Here is a 20,532-nt window from a genome sequence, read left to right on the forward strand (position 1 = left end):
AAGAGGCCTCTCAGTCGCCAGAGCAGTCAGGAGTCTGTGCGCTCCTCTTCTCCCTCCTCGGTGTGCTCCACATCCAATCCCACCCGGTCAGCCCAACACAAGAAGAGTGCAGAGAAGAGAGCACCTGCCAAGAGGAGGCGAGGAGAGGTTCTGTCTGACCCAGAGAAGGGAGAGGGGAAGACTGAGAAAGAGTCCACCAACGCCACTCGGAGGAGGCAGTCCAGGTCCTCTTCTTCAGACTCGGACCCCTGTGAAACCAGGAAAGAGCGCCTCCTCACCCGCTCGTCCCAGAGCTGGCAGGAGAAGGAGGGGGATGGAGAGGGCAACAGGCGGAGAAGAAGACCCGCCAGGAGCTCTGAACGGGAGGGCAGGACTGTGTCCAACAACACCGGTACTGGGGAGTCTGGCAGCGAGACATCCTCTGTGAGGGTCACCCGGAAATCCTCTGGTCCTCTGCCCACCCCAGAGAGTAAACCCCAGTCTAACAACGTGCCCTCTACTCCTCCCCAGCCAGAGGTCCTGGGAAAGAGGTGTTCAGCCCTGAACGCTGCAGCCAAACTCCTTGCCATGCGAGGCAGGGTTGACACCCCTGGCAGCAGGAAAGACCCTGCGGCTAAGGCTGCTGGGCAGAATGCCATTTCTCATGCTTCCTCTGACAAGAACCACAAGTCCAAATCTAAAAGTGCACCAGCCACTCCGCAAACAAACTGCAACAACAAAGCAGGAATCAGCAAGGTGACCCCCACCAAGTCTAGCCGCACCGCTGCCCGCTCCACCCGCCAGTGCCCTGGCGCCCTCGTCCCACCCCTGGAGACAGACAACAAGAGGGGGAGCAAAAAGGAGGAGAGTGAAAAAGAAAAAAAGAAGCCCTCGGAGGAGAAGGAAGAGGAGGGGGGCGAGAGGGAGACTCGCTCGTCCAGGGGCCACAGCGCCTGCAGCAGCGTGAGTAGTGATGGTGGAGGGAGTAGCCGGAGCAGCAGCAGCAGCCAGCGCACCCACAGCCTCAGCTCCCAGAGCACCGGGCCCAGGCTCAACAGCTCGCGAGCACCCTCCTCTGGCAGCGAACGTGAACGCAGCACCGAGAGGGGCAGGAGGCGCAGCCACAGGAAGGAAGGAGAAGGCCGGGGGAGGGAGACCCGGAAGGAAAGAAAGGAGAGGCACGCCCAGAAGCGGGAGAGGCTCTCACAGGAAGGGAACGCTGGCTCGGGAGAGGGCACCCCGGACAGGGTGCTGCGCAGCGTGGCGGCTATGGCAGCAGCTCAGGCCCGCACACCGGCCGCCAACACCCGCTCCTCCCGCTCTTCCTCTGCCCAACACAACAAGACATGATGGAATAACAAGATATTTTTAAAAAAACTGTGAGAGGGAGTGAGGGATTCTGACTGGAAAACGGAGGGGAAAAGGCCTCTAAAGTTGCTGCTTTGTCTACACTGACGGAGGCCAGAGCAGAACTGTGTTGTGCAGGTCAGTGACCTCCCTCCCTCTTGGGCCCTCTCCCCCACCCCACATTAGAGCTGGTCTCCTCTCCAGTTCAGCCATCATCAACTGGGGACAGGCTTAGCGATGCCAGACTGTCTGCGGAGAGAAAGGTGCCACCATGGTAGAGCCCTTCCAGAAGTGAGGTGTTGTAGTCCTGAAGGTGTCACTTCATACGGACAGTGGCTTGACTGCACACCGGGGACTTTGGGACGAGGTGGGTGCGAGTGAGTTATTTGTTAGTTCACACTATGTACTGTAAAACATTTAAAAAGACTGGAATACTAAGAGATGTGTTCGAGAGAGGATTAGATTGCGCACAATATGCAGATTTTATCCTCTGCCAGGGTTATCGATGGGAATCATTCATGCGACATTCAAAATAATATTTTGAGTGACAGTTGTATCGTACGTTTGAAGGTTTTAGACTTTTTGGGTTCTGGACATTTTGTCAGCTGTTCTGACCTCTGTTGATAAGTTATGGATATTTTATGGTTTCTTCCAGGAAGAGAGCAGATCTGTAAATGTGATCTTTGCTGCACTATGCTGGAGTTACTCTTTGCTTAGGTCTCTGTATCTTGTCATTTTCTGTCCATCTGACTTTTTAAATCCAGCCTGCATTTTTCCTTTGCACATCTGACATGTTGTCCTCAGCATTTGAGTGCATTGTGGTGTAGTATTTTACATCAATTTCAATCACATTACGACTACGTTCCTGGTACCTCACACAATGTAACTCCAAATATGGCTGTCTCTCTCAAGCTTGTTATGCATCTCGAAGATGCTAATTATTTTACTCACTGGCAGTGCAGAAAGAAACGGGAGCAGAACCTTGATTTAACTCCTCACCTTTCCAAAGTCGGACATTATGGTCAACATTTCATGAAGTTTATACTAAAAGGGTATTGAATCAGTGAATTAAAAACATTAGTGCCTATTTGGCCGAGTGGGTGGACGGAGATCCCAGTTTGCTTTGTAAAGTACTTGACGTTGGGGTGTGGAACTTACCGAGTTGTCATTTGTCACAAAAAAAGGATATGCTTTCTGTAAATCACGAGGAAAGCACCCTATGCATCAGTGCTACCAAATTCTTTATTTTTTTAAATCTGAATTTCTACTATCATTTCATTGTTCCTTTTTCATGTAAGGACTTAAAATGGTGCAGATGGCTCAGTAAATTGTGAAAGCAGTTTTTGGGCAGGGTGATGTTTGAGTGAATGGGTGGAATATGGTGATGGTCTTATCTTGATTTGTCCCTTTAATTTGTTACATTCCTTTGTTCCCTTGTAATTCCACATTGTTTTACTTGAAAGACAAAATGACAGTTGAATAAAAAGACCAAAAATGTATTGGGTGTTTGGTTGTGTAACCTACTTTTTTATAAGAGCATCTGCAAAATAAAGTGTAAATGTGTTTGTGCATGACACTTGTATTATACACATCTTCTCAGTAGGTGCCATGCAGTATTTGTTTTGCTGGTTGGCATGTGGAAAATGTACCATGTAGTCCTATCTTTATATCAATCTTATGGCTTTTGAGATCATACGGTACTGGATTTTACAATAAAATCTGCAAGATGTCCCTCTTGTGATTATCCAGGTAATTCTGGGGACTGTACCGTTTCTCTCAGAACATTGTAGCAGAAGAGGCACACACGTTTCAAACTTGAATCTGGGCAACAGTTAAACCCATACAAGCACAATAGGCAATTTTATTTGAACAACTCTGCATTAAAATGAGCTGAAAGTTTTATACAAAATTTAACAGCCATGTAATAAACGCAACCTGTAAAGTGTTGGTCCCGTATTTCACGAGCTGAAATTAAAGACACCAAATGTTCCATATGCACAAAAAGCTTAGTTCTCTGAAATGTTGTGCACAAATTTCTTCTTTGCCAAGATAATCCATCCACCTGAAAGTTGTGGCATATCATGAAGCAGCACGATCATTACACAGGTGCACCTTGCGCTGGGGCATTTCCAGCTATGTGAAATCCACTCATTAAGGCCTAATGAATTTTAAATTCACTGATTTCCTTATGTTGACTAACTAAAATCTTTGCATTTATATATATAGGTAAGTGCTCATTCTGCAAATGTAGGCGTTTTTCAAATACATAATTACAGTTGGTCAGCATGGGCGTCAAAAGAAGACATGAACAAGCACCTACGATTCCTCACATGGCAGCTTCTTGTCATTGTTGCTAGCTCTCTGGCTATCCAGATTGATGACACAGACTTCTGACCTGTTTTTGTGAAGTCAGCTAATATCTATAGGGAGAAGCTGGTCAGCACCGATCAATAAGGCTAGGGTAAAGCACCATGGCTGAGATCTTAACTGTTTGGGAAAAAATACAGATGTAAAAAAAATGGTTGTGTTCTTGAAGCAGAAGCATTGAATAATTACAGCAGTTTCCATCCCTTCTTTACAAAATAAGAGTGCACTACATTGCCCTTGGGAGCTGTCCAAAAAGCACATACGGAAAAAAGGCACCATAACTATAAGGATTCCCATTGATTGTTGCTGTGGCAAGACTATTAAAATAGCAGCTTCCACAACAATATTCAAACTAAATAAATACTGATGTAAATAGGATAACATGGGAGTGGGCCATTCATTGCAGTGGTCAGACAATATTGTCTTAATGGGAGAGATCAATTTCAGGGGCAACATGGAAGCCAGTTCAGACATCTTGAAAGATTTATAAAACCGCATGTCTTAATTACTCAACAAGTAAGAAAATTGGCGATATACAATTATATTCTATATCTGCATTTAAAAACAAGAAGCCCTAAAAAGGTTATTTCGCTTTGTACGTCATAAAATAACCACCTTAGCTATGGGGTTTTCCTGAGTAAATCTGATCAGTGCCAGTTCCAATACTGCATTCTTCCATGCTTGTGGATACATAGGGGTCCAGCACGTTGAGTCAGTAATGAGTTGTCCACACATTTCTTCAATGGCATCCTAAATGGAAATGAGTGCCACAGAGCGGGGCCAAAAAGCCTTCAGCATTGCCTTTCGCTGAGAGTGGGGCAGTTAACATGAGAGACTGATTGTTTGTGTCTGTCTATATGAGAGTGGTGTTAGTCAAAAGTTCAGTGATATCAGTAAGACAGGACATGTCTTTTTTTCCAAGGTCCCAGGGCAGGAGAGGGGAAGACGACACTGCAAAAGGAAGAATTACAAAAAGTAGGTATTGATTACTAATCAACCAATACTTCCAAGCTTTGTATTTGCAGTAAATGAACACGTTGATATGATATATGAAATGGCAATTTTTGCAAACCTCGTGTGCACGTCAAGAGTGAACTCACATGTCTGGATCTCAGGAGAAGGTGATCGCCAATGAGATGGCTAAAATGAGGAGGAGAATGGCACAGCATAACGCGATCCATATCTTCTTCTGTAGAGGGAGAGAGAGGGGTAGTATCAACGTTCATTAGCTAACCTGTCCAATAATTAGCAGTACAACCTTTAATTCCTACCTTGCGTGCTTTGTTTTGGTAGGTGGCAGCTTTCTCTGTCTCTACCACTGCCTTCTGCACATAATCAGTTGAGTTGAGGACATTGGCTTCAATGCGGTTGACCATCTCCCCCTGCACAACAGAACAACAGTTTGTCAATTCAGCAAACACCTCACTAAGGTTTCCACCAACCAACTTTCTCAAAGCCCATTTCATTAAATTTGCTTTTCACGGGGAGTGAACAAGGGCACACTTGGGTGGAAAAGGTATTATGGCTCAAGTCTGTCCTCCTGGGGTGACAATCTTACCTGAGCCTCCACCTCCATGGCCAGGTACTGGAACATGTCATGCAGATCCCTGATGCTCCTTTCCAGTTTGAGGATCTCGTCATGCCGGGACTCAATCTCATTCAGCGCCTGCTTAGTGGCTTTAGCATCGATCAGGATCTAGAGGAGGAAGAGTGTAAATGTTACAATCAGGTTGTTTCAAGCTTGACCCCCAAAAATGTCACACGGGTGATGTCTGAGAAATGATAACACATTTCTATTTAACTGCTCATAAAACACATCCAGTAAAAGAGAACTACAGCTAAAGTAGTCATTCTTCTAAAGCAAGTGGAGGCCAAAAGGGTTCCATTTACGTGGGGTTCTATTTCACAGCTATGGCGACTATACAGGTTACAGATGTCTAAGGATGTCCTGTACAGCACAGGCATCTCAATTAGTGCTTACCAAATTCAAACCTGTAGTCCAGTGCAAGCCATCAAGAGTGTCTTAAACAAAACAAATCTGTCATCATTTTACTCCCATGAGAATGTAGAAACATTTGTCGTCGTCCCAGACGTTACCGTTTACATACAGTGCATTCGGAAAGTATTCAGACCCCTTGACTTTTTACACATATTGTTACGTTACAGCCTTATTCTAAAATGTTTTAAATTGTTGTTTTTTCCACATCAATCTACACACAATACCCCATAAGGACAAAGCAAAAACAGGATTAGACATTTTTGCAAATGTATGAAATATCACATTTACAAGTATTCAGACCCTTTACTCAGTACTTCGTTGAAGCACCTTTGGCAGCGATTACAGCCTCGAATCTTCTTGGGTATGACACTACAAGCTTGGCACACCTGTATTTGGAGAGTTTCTCCCATTTTTCTCTGCAGATCCTCTCAAGCTCTGTCAGGTTGGATGGGGAGCGTCGCTGCACAGCTATTTTCAGGTCTCTTCTGAGATGTTTGATCAGGTTGAAGTCTGCGCTACTCAAGGACATTCAGAGACTTATCCCAAAGCCACTCCTGCATGGTCTTGGCAGTGTGCTTAGGGTCGTTCTCCTGTTGGAAGGTGAACCTTCGCCCCAGTCTGAGGTCCTGAGCAAGTTTTCATCAAGGCTCTCTCTGTACTTTGCTCTGTTCATCTTTCCCTCGATCCTGACTAATCTCCCCATCCCTGCCGCTGAAAAACCTCCCCACAGTATGATGCTGCCACCACCATGGTTCACCGTAGAGATGGTGCCAGGTTTCCTCCAGACGTGACGCTTGGCATTCAGGCCAAAGAGTTCAATCTTGGTTTCATCAGACCAGATAATCTTGTTTCTTATGGTCTGAGAGCCCTTTAGGTGCCTTTTGGCAAGTTCCACTCAGGCGGTCATGTGCCTTTTACTGAGGAGTGGCTTCAGTCTGGCCACTCTACCATAACAGGCCTGATTGGTAGAGTGCTGCAGAGATGGTTGTCCTTCTGGAAGGTTCTCCCATCTCCACAGAGGAACTCTGGAGCTCTGTCAGAGTGAACATCGGGTTCTTGACCAAGGCCCTTCTCAGTTTGACCGGGCGGCCAGCTCTAGGAAGAGTCTTGGTGGTTCCAAACATTTTCCATTTAAGAATGATGGTGGCCACTGTGTTCTAGCGGACCTTCAATGCTGCAGAATTTTGTTGGTAGCCTTCCCCAGATCTGTGCCTCGACACAATCCTGTCTCAGAGGTCTACGGACAATTCCTTCGACCTCATGGCTTGGTTTTTGCTCCGACATGCACGGTCAACTGTGGGACCTTATATAGACAGGTGTGTGCCTTTCCAAATCATGTCCAATCAATTGAATTTACCACAGGTGGACTCCAAGTTGTAAAAACATCAAGGATGATCAATGGAAACAGTGCAACTGAGATCAATTTCAAGTCTCATAGAAAAGGGTCTGAATACTTATGTAAATAAGGTATTTCTAAAAACCAGTTTTCCCTTTGTCATTATGGGGTATTGTGTGTAGATTTTTTATTTTGTTTTTTTTAAATCAATTTTAGAATAAGGCTGTAACAAAATGTGGAAAAAGTTAAGGGGTCTGAATACTTCCAAATGCACTGTATGTTTTTTTGTCTTTCAGCTAAACACAGAGCCTGATTGAGTAAGAGAAAAGTCATAGCATACTACCCAACAAAAAGAGGAAGAAAACACTTGAGATTTCCAGCAGGTGTTTTCCCACATTAATTAATTGTGGTTAGTTTCAGTCAGTCCGTGAATCTGTCAGTCAGTCATACTCACATTCTGTGTGAAAACATCAGTCTGTCCACTTTCAAGCATAACATCCAAGTCTTCATCTGTTACATTGGTGCCAGCTAGAGGGATATAATAACCTTATCAGTTGCTGCTTTTGGGTAGATTTCATTTTCATACGAAATCACCTTTGTGGATGAACTTCTGCATTGCAGTCTTGAATTCAGAAGACAAAAATCCATGATGTTGAAATCACTTACGATTCCCCTTTCTGAACAGCCATACAGTGACAGTAATAGATGTAGACTCACTGATTCTGAGCTGCCTCTGTATCCTCTCCACGTTGCGATCTCTGTAGGAAGCCTGGATGGTGTTACAGTGGCCCATCAACTCCACAAACTCCCGAGACAAGACACCATGCTGGAGAGAGAGAAAAAGGAAGTAGAGGGATGGAAAAAGTGTTAATTTAATGGCAGCCTATGGTAAAACTATATGAATGAAATCTAATTATTTTTCTGAAATTAGAAGCCTCACTTGGGCTCTCTGCATCCTTAGGTTTATGGGGATGTATTTCCCATCATCTTCTCCTTTCTTGGGTTCAATGACTGTGAAAAAAAAACTAAACAATGGATCTGATATTTCTGTCTTCAGGTGTATCCGCTGGGGGCACCGAAACACCCGCGATCAATAGTCAATAGCTGATCATGTCACTTCAGTTAAGAATACTCACTCTTCAGTTTCTTATGGATCTGCATTGCCATTGTTTTGATCTGTTCCCGAAGGGTTTGGAGTTCCCTTTTCATGCCTGAACCAGAAAGAAACCTTACGACATCACCTTTAGTAACTGTCAACAGGCAGAGTAACTAATCCCTCAGAATAGACAGCCTGAGGGGAATAATGGCACCTAATTGTATAATTAGCACAACTGCTTTATCACCAAAAATGATAAAAACAGAGACTTACCTTAGTGGAATGTGATCCTTTTGACAAGACATGGAGGTGCAGTGATTAATTAGGCTACAGCTCACATTACATATTCTATGCATATCATAACTCTTAACAGTACCACCATAGCATATATTTACATACAGCATATTAGCACTAAGGTCAATGTATTAGTGTTGATCTACTGACCGTCCTCTGGCAGTGCCACACCCAACACGGTCTTCTGTTTGTTCTGAAGGTCAGAAACCACCTTTTTAAGCGTCTCCAGCCCCTCTCGAATCTCTTGGACCTGATACGAAGGGATGAACAGGCTGGTTAACGCAAGATGAGCTAAATCAGTGAATTTGGTTGTTTGGGGCACTTGAGAACGGGCCAGGAGACATTCTGCATCATCCTATGTTTTCGCATAAGATGTAAATTGGGCATACAGAAAAGCTGCTGGTTTTAACTTGACAGTATTTCAGCTTATAACTTGCCAGATCACATTGGCACAGTACTTTAATGTTGACACAACAAACTGTTCCTGTGCTTGGCATCCACAAGCCAAGAGAAAAGTACTGCAGAACAACATAACTTGAAACTGACAGCAAGTCATTATAAAATGCAAACAGACGGCTTGACTGTTGAATTAGGTTGCATGATTTCACCTTCTTGAAAAAAGCATCATTCTCCTTCTCCTCCTTCACTGTAGAAGTTCCTGGTTTGATCATAAGTGCCCTGCCCTCTTCATCTTCGTCTGACGCCTCGGCGGTCTGGTGTGTGAGGAAGAGCAAGAGAGGGAAAGAATGGACACAATACTCAACATTTTGTAGGCACCAACTCCGCCATGGCTCGTTGGCCAAAGCCTATGGGGAAATTAATGTTTTTTTAAAATTTGTTTTTTGGGATAAACGTGGAAAAAAATGTCTGTGGTAAACAGGTTTAGGAGATCTTATAGTTTTGTTCTATGAGATAATCATCAGTTAACATCACTTACTGTGCATTTTGATGTATTTATGTAAACAAAACAAGCACATAAAGGCTTCATATTTCATAAAGGTCATGTTAACTGAATGATATTATATCATAGAACAAAACGTATAAGATCTCCTAAACCTGTGTTAACAAAGACCTTATTTTCGGCGTTCATCCCAAAGTTCCAATCTTTCCCATTCATTTCAAATCAAATTGTATTTGTCACATGCGCCGAATACAACGGGTGTAGACCTTACAGTGAAACGCTTACTTACAAGCCATTTAACCAACAATGCAGTTTAAGAAAAATACCTATAAAAAAAAAATACAATAAATAAAAAAAGTTCCCACATCGGAATGGTTGAACGAACCATAGGTAATTTATTTCCGGTTTTATGACTACGAGCTCTATTGCACATCATTATCATGTAATTCCAACATGCAACCCATGAGTGCGGCATTGAACTTTTAATACACAGCCCCTGGCCTATCCTTGGGGTGTAGACTATTTTAGCTATGCTAGCTATCCTAGCAAGGTTAACAAGTAAGTTAACTTTAGCAAAGTCGCCGATTAAAAAGCAATGTAGCTAGCACTAATAACTAACTACCAGATAAAGAATAACATAAGAAATGGCTAACAAATCTGCATTAAACCTTCCCTTGCAAATGTACCAATTGGTATTGGTTAGCATAAGTTAGCTTGAAACTCACATTGCCCAGTTCCTTGGTTCGGTCCCGCATTTCTTCTCAGTCCAAATGGAATGTATTAGCTAACGAATATATTATTACGATATCCTATATCAAGGTGAAGAAAAATTGGTACAAATGAGCAATAAAACATACACAAAAATAACTTTCGCGCTTGTGTCATTCAACAAGTAATCTAAACTGCTAGCTAGTCTTCCCTTTAGGATTTTAGAGAGAAAGACAGCCCACATTAGAACACATAGCTACGCCACCTACCGTACTGGAGCTTTTTGGTTTGTTTGACTGTCAATTAAATACGCTGGTTTATTTTGCCCTCCGCTGTAAACATGGTCACATTTATAATTCGTTTGTGCTTCATTGTATGTTTTGTACCCCCACAACAAAAGTCCATTACCTATTGTGAAATTGTTATTGACTTGATATGATCATAATGATCCTTCAAACTGAGAAATTAAATTGAAGGTGACTAAAATGCAGCATTTCCCAAACTAGGGGTCACAACCCCATGTGGGGTTGCCTGATTTGAAAATGGGGTCGTGAGAGAAACTCTGAAAAAAGAAAATTGCACTTGGTTCATAGAACTGCGGGTATGTCAGTAACCTTCGCTAACAGCTAAATGTGTTTGCAATAAACAGAGCAGTTTCTGTTTTCTTCCTACAAATGTGGCTTTAACTTTATGACCCCATTCTTGAAAGATAAGACTCCCAGGAACACATAGGTGTCTTCTGTTTCATTTTACAATGCCCACAAGCTCAGGATTCATTAGAACAATGTGGACAAGACCAAGCACTAAATCAGACTGGAGGGAAACAAACATCATCATCATGTTGTTTTCTACACAGAAGATCATGCACAATTATTGCCTGATGATCTTCTGAACTTCACAATACCTTTCAGATGCATTTCAGTCACTTCAAACCATACTTCCTTCAGATTGAAATACTGTCCAAAAAATGTATAGACTGTCATAGCCCCAATTAGAAAAGTTAACTTTTGCTGCTGAATACATAACTTTCTTACATGGTGGGGAAAAAATGTTGATATCAAAATGGGGTCTCTCGCCAAAAAAGTATTGGAACACCTGCTATAAGGTGTCTATAAGAAGAACATGCATCCCACTATCTATTTCAGATGCTTCAATCTTTCAAAATGGCTTCAGAATTTGGAATTCAAGACTTTACAGCAAGTGAAATATTCCTTGGTGTTAAACTGAATTAATTTGAATTTGGTCAATCTACGAGGAGGCCTCCAAATCCACAAAGGGAGAGGATGGAAGGTATAGATACAATACACAATACACTGTGATCATCCAAATCAGATCCGATTCAATTAAAACCAAAATTTGAATTTCTAGGTTAAGAAAACACAACATCACTTATCAATTTAATCATACGTTCTCAGTGTAGTAATGTTTTGAAATATAATGCATGTACTGAGGAAATTCCCAGATATGGTAGCCTAATAATAACTGAATAGCACCCAAAGTAATTTCTTTGATGACAGCATATTCCCTTGGATATTTTGTATTGGGAACAGAATGTGTTGCTGTAAAAAGCTATCACTGACTTTTGCAGCCAATTGCTAAGCACTAATTATGTCAATTAAATGATTAAAGAATCTGTGTGTGGTAGGATACTCTGCTTTCATAGCCACAAGATGATGCTGTTTGCCTTACTAAACCACAGAATCCAAGTTTTCCACTGAGTAGGCCTGCCTAAACTAGTTATACTATCAGAATGCTTTATTATACGATCAACAAACCAAATTGGTCAATGTAGGTCTAAAGGACATTCTAGGGACATGCGCCAGGGTATGTGTGTGACTGGCTCTACAGGTATCAAACCAGGTTACTCAGACATTGTCTGATATGGTGTTTCAGATGCATATTTCACCTAACATTGTAAGTAGGTTGCATTGCCCATAATGAAATACAAAAGGTTTATTTTGGCATTTGGGGTCTGTAAGTAGTAGACCTTGGCCTATACAAACATTAAAATCTCACTCAATTCTTGTTTTTCAATGTAACTTATAGAGCAGTGGTTTTCAACTAAGTAATGGGGTGGCAGGTAGTCTAGTGGTTAGAGCATTGGGCCAGTAACCAAAAGGTTGCTAGATTGAATCCCCGAGCTGACAAAGTAAAATGATGTCATTCTGCCCCTGAACAATACAGTTAACCCACTGTTCCTAGGCAGTCATTGTAAATACGAATTTGTTCTTAACTGGTATGCCTAGTTAAATAAAAATAAATTAAAAAAACGGGAGTAGCCTACCACAGGTGCTCTGCAATTAATTTTCTTCCAAAAATAGTAACAGTTAGTCGTATTATGTGTGTTATTAGTGGTTAATGGTATTATAATCAATGTCAGATTTCTTTTTACAATGCAAATAGGCCTTTAATTTGTTACATTCACTGCTAAAATTGACTAAATTGACTAAATATTTTATGTTAATGTTCTGCAACTGGTGGTTCTCAAGAGCTTTGGGCAGTGATTTGGTGGCCCCCGGAACATAAAAGTTTGGGAACCGCTGCAATAGAGCAATGGAATTACTTTAAATTTGAACAAGGGACAAAGGGTATACGCTACATTTGTTTTTGTCAGGTTGAAGTAAACAGATTCACCTTGTTTTAAACACTGTATCATATCAAACAGTGGTTCCCAACTAGGGGTACTAGGACCCCTGGGGGTACTTGGCCTATCCACAGAGGGTGCTTGAGAAGACTCATGAGACTATACTGGTAAAATGCACATGAGGAGGAACTTGGGGGTACTCCGGGCAGAGCAAAATTCAGTAAGTGGAACAGTAACCGAAAAAGGTTGGGAACCACTGAAATACAGCTATGGTCTCGTTGTAGGCTCAACGTTTGGTTGGCAAAACTACATTCCCCATACTGCGCTAGTGCGCAGCGTCGTGTCGTGAGCTGTCACTCGCCCGGGGAGAAATTAGTATAGCATCTCTGAGCAGTGGACTGACTGGGTGACAGGGACCATACAATGCGTTGAAAAGTATCTCACCTATACCTCTTTATTTGCTATGCCTTCCTTATAGCTATGGACATTCGGATTGTTAAAGGGTGGACTGTCTCGTTATTCTCGTTGGAGACCCGGACTGTTTGTCAATGAGATATGTGGAGTCGCTCTATCCATCGGTGTTAACGCAGAAAATACAAGATGAAGAAGCAATTCAATCGAATGCGACAGCTCGCCAACCAAACAGTGGGCAGGTAAGGACAAATGTATTGAGAAACCCATTCAGTTCTGCAATCTTGTAAGGACTTCGATGTGGCAGAATAGGCTGCCATTATGCTCCATCCGACATCTCGGTCGAAAATTATTTAATGAATCTTATGTGAAGTTACAGCTTTCATATAGCAGATGATCTGTATGCAATACTGCTGGTTTTAGTTTTTCTTTATGCCTAATATGACCGTAATTTATGTAGTCTAACAGTGGTCGCGCGCGCACAATCGGGGAGGGTGAGAAATAATAATGTGACACACTACTTGGGTAACATCACCATTCCAATCTGATGTTGGACTCTTGGACATCGCAAAAGCAAATTATTCTATGCTTTACTGTGATTAAATAGCATAGGCCTGGTGCATAGCCTATGCAATTTAAAGGTCCAGTCCAGACAAATCTCATGTCGCCAATCAAAGGGAGAGTCTTGACGTAAAAAACAATGTTGCACCGCTACTCCTGGGTAATACACCCATGTATTCACTACATTCAAGAGTATTATCCACCATATTAAGATAAAAGACATGTCAAAATTGCATTGCATTAGAAAATCATGAAGCCCACAGTCACAGTACACTCCAGTGGCGTCATTAGGCCTGGGCTTCCAGGACTGCAGCCCCGAATGTTTTTCGTCCAGCCCTGAACCTTTTGATGGTCTTTTGATGCAGGGGCTGGAGCCAAAGTTATTTTCCAATCTTTCATCCTGAACAGAAGCAATATTTTTTATTTTTTTTATTTTTTATTTTTTTCACAGCTCTGACCAGCAAAATAAAGTTCTGAACTGGTTAAAACCCCCAAAAAGTACTGGTTTATATCATTCATTTCTGTTCCTTTTTAAACCTCTGAAATATACTTTTTAATTTTAAATTTTTAAATTTTTACATTATCTCAACATATCATTATTCCACAAGTCAGTGTGAGTAGAGCAGCTTGCTGTGGAGTGGGTAAGCGATTGAATCTGTATAGGAAAGTCGTTAAGAGCAAATATTTTGTATTTTGGTTTAATGATAATGAAAGACAAACACACTCACCAGTCACAGTGTAGGGTGCGAGATGCAACTGACATTTTGAGGAGAGAGGATGGAGGAAGCTTGCCTTGAAGTGCTCAGCATCTTGTTATGATATTCATTATCTGAATTAGTCCAACAGAATTATACCTACGGAGGAGTGGCTTCTATGGAGGAACTTTGAATGTCTTTGAACTTCTGGAAAAAAATATCCGGAATGTAAAATAATGTTATTAACCGGTTCCCATGCTTTTATACGGTTCTGTTCACTTTCATTGTCGGTTCAGGTCCTGTTCCTCAAATAATTTAGTTATTTTGTGGTTTTCGGTTCTGTTCCCTTAACCGGTTCCAAACCTTGATTGCAGGCTCTATGTCTGATATGAGTTCCCATAACAGTGCATCACTTACATACAAGACAGTATGCCATAATTCACCATTAATCTACTGAAAACCTTGTCTTTAGCCCAAACCATTGAAAAGATATGATCCATTTTACCAGAGCTATGTTTTTTTTCTACCACAAATTCGGAGGAACCATTTGATAAACAAACCATGTCCTGGGCCCTTTTAAAACTAGGCTACTAGTGGACTGCTAATTAACTTATTTGTTCAATAACAAATAAGTTTGTTACGTCGTGTTATCTTATTAGCTAACAACCTGGTAACTGGACAGCTAACAACCTGGTAACTGGACAGACAGCTAACAACCTGGTAACTGGACAGACAGCTAACAACCTGGTAACTGGACAGCTAACAACCTGGTAACTGGACAGCTAACAACCTGGTAACTGGACAGCTAACAACCTGGTAACTGGACAGCTAACAACCTGGTAACGTTTCCTCTCCACAGGGAGTGGAACAAAAATAAATACACGTCATTTGCGTAGTGTGTCCCGGGTAGATTTAGGCTATGCCATGTTGTCTTCAGGATATTTTCTGTTTTTATTTTAAGTCAAGTGGATCCATTTCTATTTCTTATGATGGGCTATCATATTATAGGATAATTAGTATGATTGTCAGAAAGAACAGTAGGCTACAGTTATTCCTCATACTTCTTTTATTATTCCACTTCTTTGTAATATTTCTGGTGCAACTGCTTATCTGGTATTTGGTATTTTATTACGATTCCCATTAGCTGTTGCGAAAGCAGCAGCTACTCTTCCTGAGGTCCACACAAAACATGAAACATGACGTAATACAGAACATTAATAAACAAGAACAGCTCAAGGACAGAACTACATCAAATGTAAACGTCACACACAGCCTACATATCAGTACATACACACAAAATAACTGGGTCAAATAGGGGAGAAGCGTTGTGCCTTGAGGTGTTTCTTTATCTATTTTTTTCTAAACCAGGTTTGCAGTTCACTTGAGCAATCTGAGATAGAAGGGAGTTCCATGCAAACATGGCTCTATATAATACTGGATGTTTTCTTGAATTTGTTCTGGATTTGGGGACTGCGTAAAGACCCCTGGCTGCATGTCTGGTGGGGTAAGTGTGTGTGTCAGAGCTGTGTGTAAGTTTACTATGCCATGTACATGTTGATTTTAAGTAATAAAAACGAGAATAGGCTATATTGAAATGCCTGTTCCCTAAATGATTTTGTCATTTTAGTAGTGTGCACAAGCTGCTGGTCAGAGATGGCAAAGGGACTCTCAATAGCTCATAAATGCAAAAGATCATGCCTACTGTATGTATTGTAAGATGACAAGTGTCTGCAACTAGTCAGCCTCAACCACCTTTAGATTTTTCTTGAAGGTGGTGTGACTTGTAGAAATTAATTATTATAACATCAACATAAAAACCTCCCCCTCTGCAGGGCTTTCTTCAAGCCCTATTTTAAAGGGATGGTTCCTCTACACATTAATTATTATTTTATGTATTTTTTAAACAACATTATTAGTGATATAATCTTTACATATTCATCTCAAAGTGTACCAGATTGATGCAGTTAGCTGTTGAAATTAAAATGCACTTCTTCCGGGGGAGGATACCCCGAGACCCCCCTATTAGGGTTCCACCTCTGGATTTTGGCTAAGCCCCCGATGGCCTCAAATCCTAGAAACGGACCTGGTACACTCTTAGAAAAAAATGTACTATCTAGAACCTAAACGGGTTCTTCATCTGTCCCCGTAGGAGAACCCTTTGAAGAACCCTTTTGGGTTCAACAAAGAACCCTTTCCACAGAGGGTCCTACATGGAACCCATTAGGGTTCAACCTGAAACCAAAAAGTGTTCTACCTGTAACCAAAAAGGCTTCTCCTATGGGTCAGCTGAAGAACTCTTTTGCAACTCTTTTTTTCTAAGAGTGTAGACACAGGTTCCATGCCCTGTTCGATGTTTGCATGTACTATATGGACAAAAGGCCTGCATATCAGATAGTCTGAACTGGTGTTCTCTCCTAATTTGAATGTTTATGGGGGAAAGAATGTGCCCCCTATTTTGGGCTCCCGAGTGGTGCAGCGGTCTAAGGCATTGCATCTCAGCGCTAGAGGCGTCACTACAGACCCTGGTTCGGTCCCGAGCTGTATCACAACCGGCCGTGATCGAGAGTCTCATCGGGCGGTGCACAATTGGCCCAGCGTGTTCCGGGTTAGGGGAGGGTTTGGCCAGGGTAGGCCGTCATTGTAAAATAAGAATTTGTTCTTAACTGACTTGCCTAGTTAAATAAAGGTTAAATAAAAAAAGTCTATGAAATACAAACTCTATGTCTCAGTTACTACGGCAACAGCAGAGCCACGAGCACTAGTGTTTTTTATGTCAATGGGGTGAAGGCCATGCAAATACTCTGGGGCCAAATTGAACTGTGACAGGGATACAGTAAGAGAGAAAGGGTGACCAGAAAAGTGGTGAGATTTTAGCTCCATTCCCTCAGTAATCAGGTTTTCAAATTTTTTCTCTTTCTTTTATTTGTACCACTCTACTTCATACGGTAACTAAAAGTCGAACTCATGTCAACAGTGTGTCTTTGTCGCTTGACTGAAAAGCTTTTTTCTGTCACTGTTGCATAACCCAATGCAGAATCAATGTTGTGTTTGTTTAAACTCAACTCCTTATTCTTCAGGTAATGAAAATTGGCAAACAGAACCTGCAAGTCAGATTAAACACAAAGGCGATGATTTATGCGCCACAACCAGATTAACTTGTTTCAGTTCCCAGGTTCATCTCAATTTAACTCCGATACATCCTTGCGGTGGTATAAGTATGTTACAACCAGTTTGTTTTGCATGCCTGGGTCTGACACGATGTTAACGGATGACGCTGGCACACCTACAGGATTTTCTATGTCACACCGTCCATATAGCCTCGCCTGCTGACTTTCACTTCAAGGCTTCGGTGAGTCAATCAGTCGGACACTGATATAGGTGTTCATCAATGCAAAAGGTATTACCTCTCAACAGAGTGGACTTGGCAGGCAGAGGTAATAGGAAACTGTGATGAAAGCAGTTTAATGGCTGGTTATAAGTCATTACTGGAACTCAGGAGGAGTATTGGATCATATCCTCCAACCAGTATCATCAGAGGCATTTAGAAAGGATGAGTCACTATTTAAAGCATTGGGAGGATTCCCTTTTGACCATGGAATGCAATCTGGAGCTAGATTAGATTTGTCTTGCTGCTAGACAGTAGAGTCTTATGTGTGCCTCACGAGAAGCAGAGGAAGTGTTGCTATTTCATTTAGTATCTTCATAAGAAAGTCGAAGCGTGCGTGCTGTACCCCTGCCCTGTGGGTGCGGCCAGGTGTGGTGTGTTTATATCACTGCACACTAGTGATGGCATCAACATGTTGTCCGAGCCAGCTGTGTGTGTCTGTGAATGTGTGTGTGTGTGTGTGTGTGTGTGTGCGTGCATGCACGCACAAGGGTGTGTGTATATGTGTGCATGCATGCAAAAGTGTATATGTGTGTGTGTGTTTGTGTGTTTCCCTGTCTTCCTTGTGAGCTGGCACTGCTGCATGGAGTCCTAGCCCACTGAGGTGTAACACCCCAGTAATGAGTTATAACCTGTATCCTAAGAAGTGGAACAGCAGGGGCAATTAGTCATATTTAGAGGGCAGAGGCTCCAGCGTGGCTCCTGACTGCTGGGGATCCATGTACGTAAATGGGGATGTCTCTGTGACCTTGGCAGCTGCCGGCACTATACCTGGCTTTCACTTGCTGACTCAGTAGGCTATAGGTAGAAGATGCACTTAAGCAAAGGCCTTTTCAATTATATGTTGTTCTATTTTAGCATGGTGAACATGATAGAAAGGTTTCACCCAGTAATGAGTATTTGCAAACCCTGAACCTCCATTATTAGTCCTGTGTAATGGTGTGTTTTACAAATGTGTGTCTGTGTGAAAATGTGTGACGGTCTGTCTTGGCTGTAGCGAGGGAGGCAAAGTCATGAAGAGGAGTGTTTTTATCCGTTCTGGCTGGATCACTATTCTGCTGTTTATTTTTAGCTATCTTCTCAATCACAGTTTTTGTGTTGATTGGACTTTCTGTGAGAGGTGAGGTGATGAATAGGGGAAACAGTTATGTTAGCGGGAAGTAGCGGAAGGCTATCTCTTTAGGAAAGGATGATTTCATCTTGAAAACGGGGAAAAAAATTGATTTGCGTCGGTCAAACCGCTGGGTCAGCAAAGGAAGTGAAAGAAGTTGGGGACTGATAACATTTTTTAAGGAAATGTTTTCCAGGAATGGGGATTTTAGAAATCCTTATCCTCAGAAACAGTCTGGGAAATTGTTTATTTTTGTCACTTTATGATTTGTTTAGACTATCAGACCCTGGAACATTATTTTCCTCCATAAATTTCTGGCCTTACCATTACTGACTGACGGTCATTCTGCCCTGCTATGACTGATGATTAAAGACATTGCATGCCTGCCTTTTTCTCAGGGAAAAAGGCAGGCATGCTACTAATGTCTTCAATTTCGGGGTATCCATGTGCTTTTACTATTTCCCTGTCAAAACTAAGGGAGGGTGTTGTATAGCTGTGTCTGAACTATTTGATTGATGAACGGGGTCGTCGGCTTTTCTCTGGACCTTGGTCGTGGAAGTTTGAGTGCCATACGGGAGATGGTGAACCCTGTTCAATGCCTTGTGTGAAGATAGGTGACATTACATACCTTGTGGCAGCATGCAGAGTCAGTGACACACATGACAGGGAAGAGAATGATGGGACATGGCTTCCAAACATTGCATGTGGAATCCCCAAGTTGTCTGAGGTCTCATTGAAGACAGATCCAGAGTTTCTCCTCGAGCTGCTGTACTTACAGTAAGCCTATGTCTCTCTGTGACATAATTCTCTGAACATTTACTATCAAACCAGGGAATTTCTTACCAGGGGCAAAGGTTGTGGTTCATCTCAGAGTTTAGTTTTTCCTCAATGTTGAATCAGCGTTTCCTCAATGCTGATACAAGGGCTGGTATGTAGCACTTGGCTGTGTCTGTCAGGGTATAGAATTCCCCAGGGATTCTAAATCCAGTCTGGAATTCCCTGTCAATCCCTGACCTCATATAGCTCTGCATGGATGTCCCCATGGCCGGCACTTCTGTGTCCTTGTATACAAATGAGAGGCATTGTTTTCTTGACATTCAACCCAATTCTAACATTAGCTTTGTCTTGGTTTGAAGACCACCACCACCCAACTGCTGGGTCTTAATGAGAGTATCATTCTACATGTTTCGGATTCAGAGAAATTACTCCATAGGGGTGATTTTAAATGATCCTAGTCTGTTTTTTCATCCTCCCTGATTGCTGGACCATTCAGTTCAAAGATAATGAAACACATTTTGTCAAACATTGTACGCGTAGTGGACTTGATTCTACAGTGCAGTGTATTTCCAGCTTCTGCGTCTAACCCTAGGAAACTCTTTTCCACCTTCTCCTCCCTCCTTAATCCTCCACCTCTCCCTCCTCTCTCTCTGCGGTCGACTTTGTCAACCACTTTGAAAAGAAGGTTGACGACATCCGCTCCCCATTCACTCAGCCTATTGTCCTCTGGTCCCACTCCCCATTCACTCAGCCTATTGTCCTCTGGTCCCACTCCCCATTCACTCAGCCTATTGAGTCCTCTGGTCCCACTCCCCATTCACTCAGCCTATTGAGTCCTCTGGTCCCACTCCCCATTCACTCAGCCTATTGAGTTCTCTGGTCCCACTCCCCATTCACTCAGCCTATTGAGTCCTCTGGTCCCACTCCCCATTCAGTCAGCCTATTGAGTCCTCTGGTCCCACTCCCCATTCACTCAACCTA

At 42.4% G+C, this 20,532-nt stretch overlaps 2 protein-coding genes across 9 annotated transcripts in view; one reads left to right on the forward strand and one right to left on the reverse strand.

The window, feature by feature from the left end:
* Positions 1 to 3,153: 3,153 nt before the first annotated feature.
* Positions 3,154 to 10,292, reverse strand: LOC106579303 (syntaxin-4). Of its 2 annotated transcripts, none has more exons than XM_014159109.2 (11): positions 10,045 to 10,292; positions 9,027 to 9,131; positions 8,569 to 8,668; positions 8,165 to 8,239; positions 7,969 to 8,039; positions 7,746 to 7,854; positions 7,483 to 7,556; positions 5,252 to 5,389; positions 4,965 to 5,075; positions 4,794 to 4,882; positions 3,154 to 4,644 (listed from the first exon to the last, which is right to left on the reverse strand). In XM_014159109.2, exons 1-10 carry the CDS (start codon positions 10,072 to 10,074, stop codon positions 4,805 to 4,807), a joined length of 891 nt encoding a protein of 296 aa, XP_014014584.2. In that variant the 5' UTR covers positions 10,075 to 10,292; the 3' UTR covers positions 3,154 to 4,644; positions 4,794 to 4,804. The 2 variants fall into 2 exon arrangements, with proteins under 2 accessions (XP_014014584.2, XP_014014585.2); XM_014159110.2 differs by having other exon boundaries at positions 4,766 to 4,882.
* Positions 10,293 to 12,961: 2,669 nt separating this feature from the next.
* LOC106579296 (rho GTPase-activating protein 44) overlaps positions 12,962 to 20,532 on the forward strand; it is a 93,295-nt gene continuing 85,724 nt past the window's right edge. For 3 of the 7 annotated variants that reach the window (XM_014159086.2, XM_014159084.2, XM_014159085.2), the window contains exon 1: positions 12,964 to 13,264. In XM_014159086.2, coding sequence (XP_014014561.1) covers positions 13,212 to 13,264 — 53 coding nt within the window. In that variant the 5' untranslated portion in view covers positions 12,964 to 13,211. Of the gene's footprint in view, positions 13,265 to 20,532 lie in introns of all 7 variants that reach the window. The other 4 variants (XM_014159087.2, XM_014159088.2, XM_014159089.2 and 1 more) reach the window with 2 other exon arrangements.

Source organism: Salmo salar, chromosome ssa19, assembly GCF_905237065.1.
Source record: "Salmo salar chromosome ssa19, Ssal_v3.1, whole genome shotgun sequence".
Taxonomy (NCBI): domain Eukaryota; kingdom Metazoa; phylum Chordata; class Actinopteri; order Salmoniformes; family Salmonidae; genus Salmo; species Salmo salar.

Coding starts and splice junctions, on each gene's coding strand:
- LOC106579303 (XM_014159109.2), bottom strand. CDS start 10,074: ATGCGGGACCGAACCAAGGAACTGGGCAAT. Junction 8,240..8,568: donor TGTGGCACTGCCAGAGGACG/GTCAGTAGATCA, acceptor TTTCTGGTTCAG/GCATGAAAAGGGAACTCCAA. Junction 8,040..8,164: donor GATCCATAAGAAACTGAAGA/GTGAGTATTCTT, acceptor TTTTTTTCACAG/TCATTGAACCCAAGAAAGGA.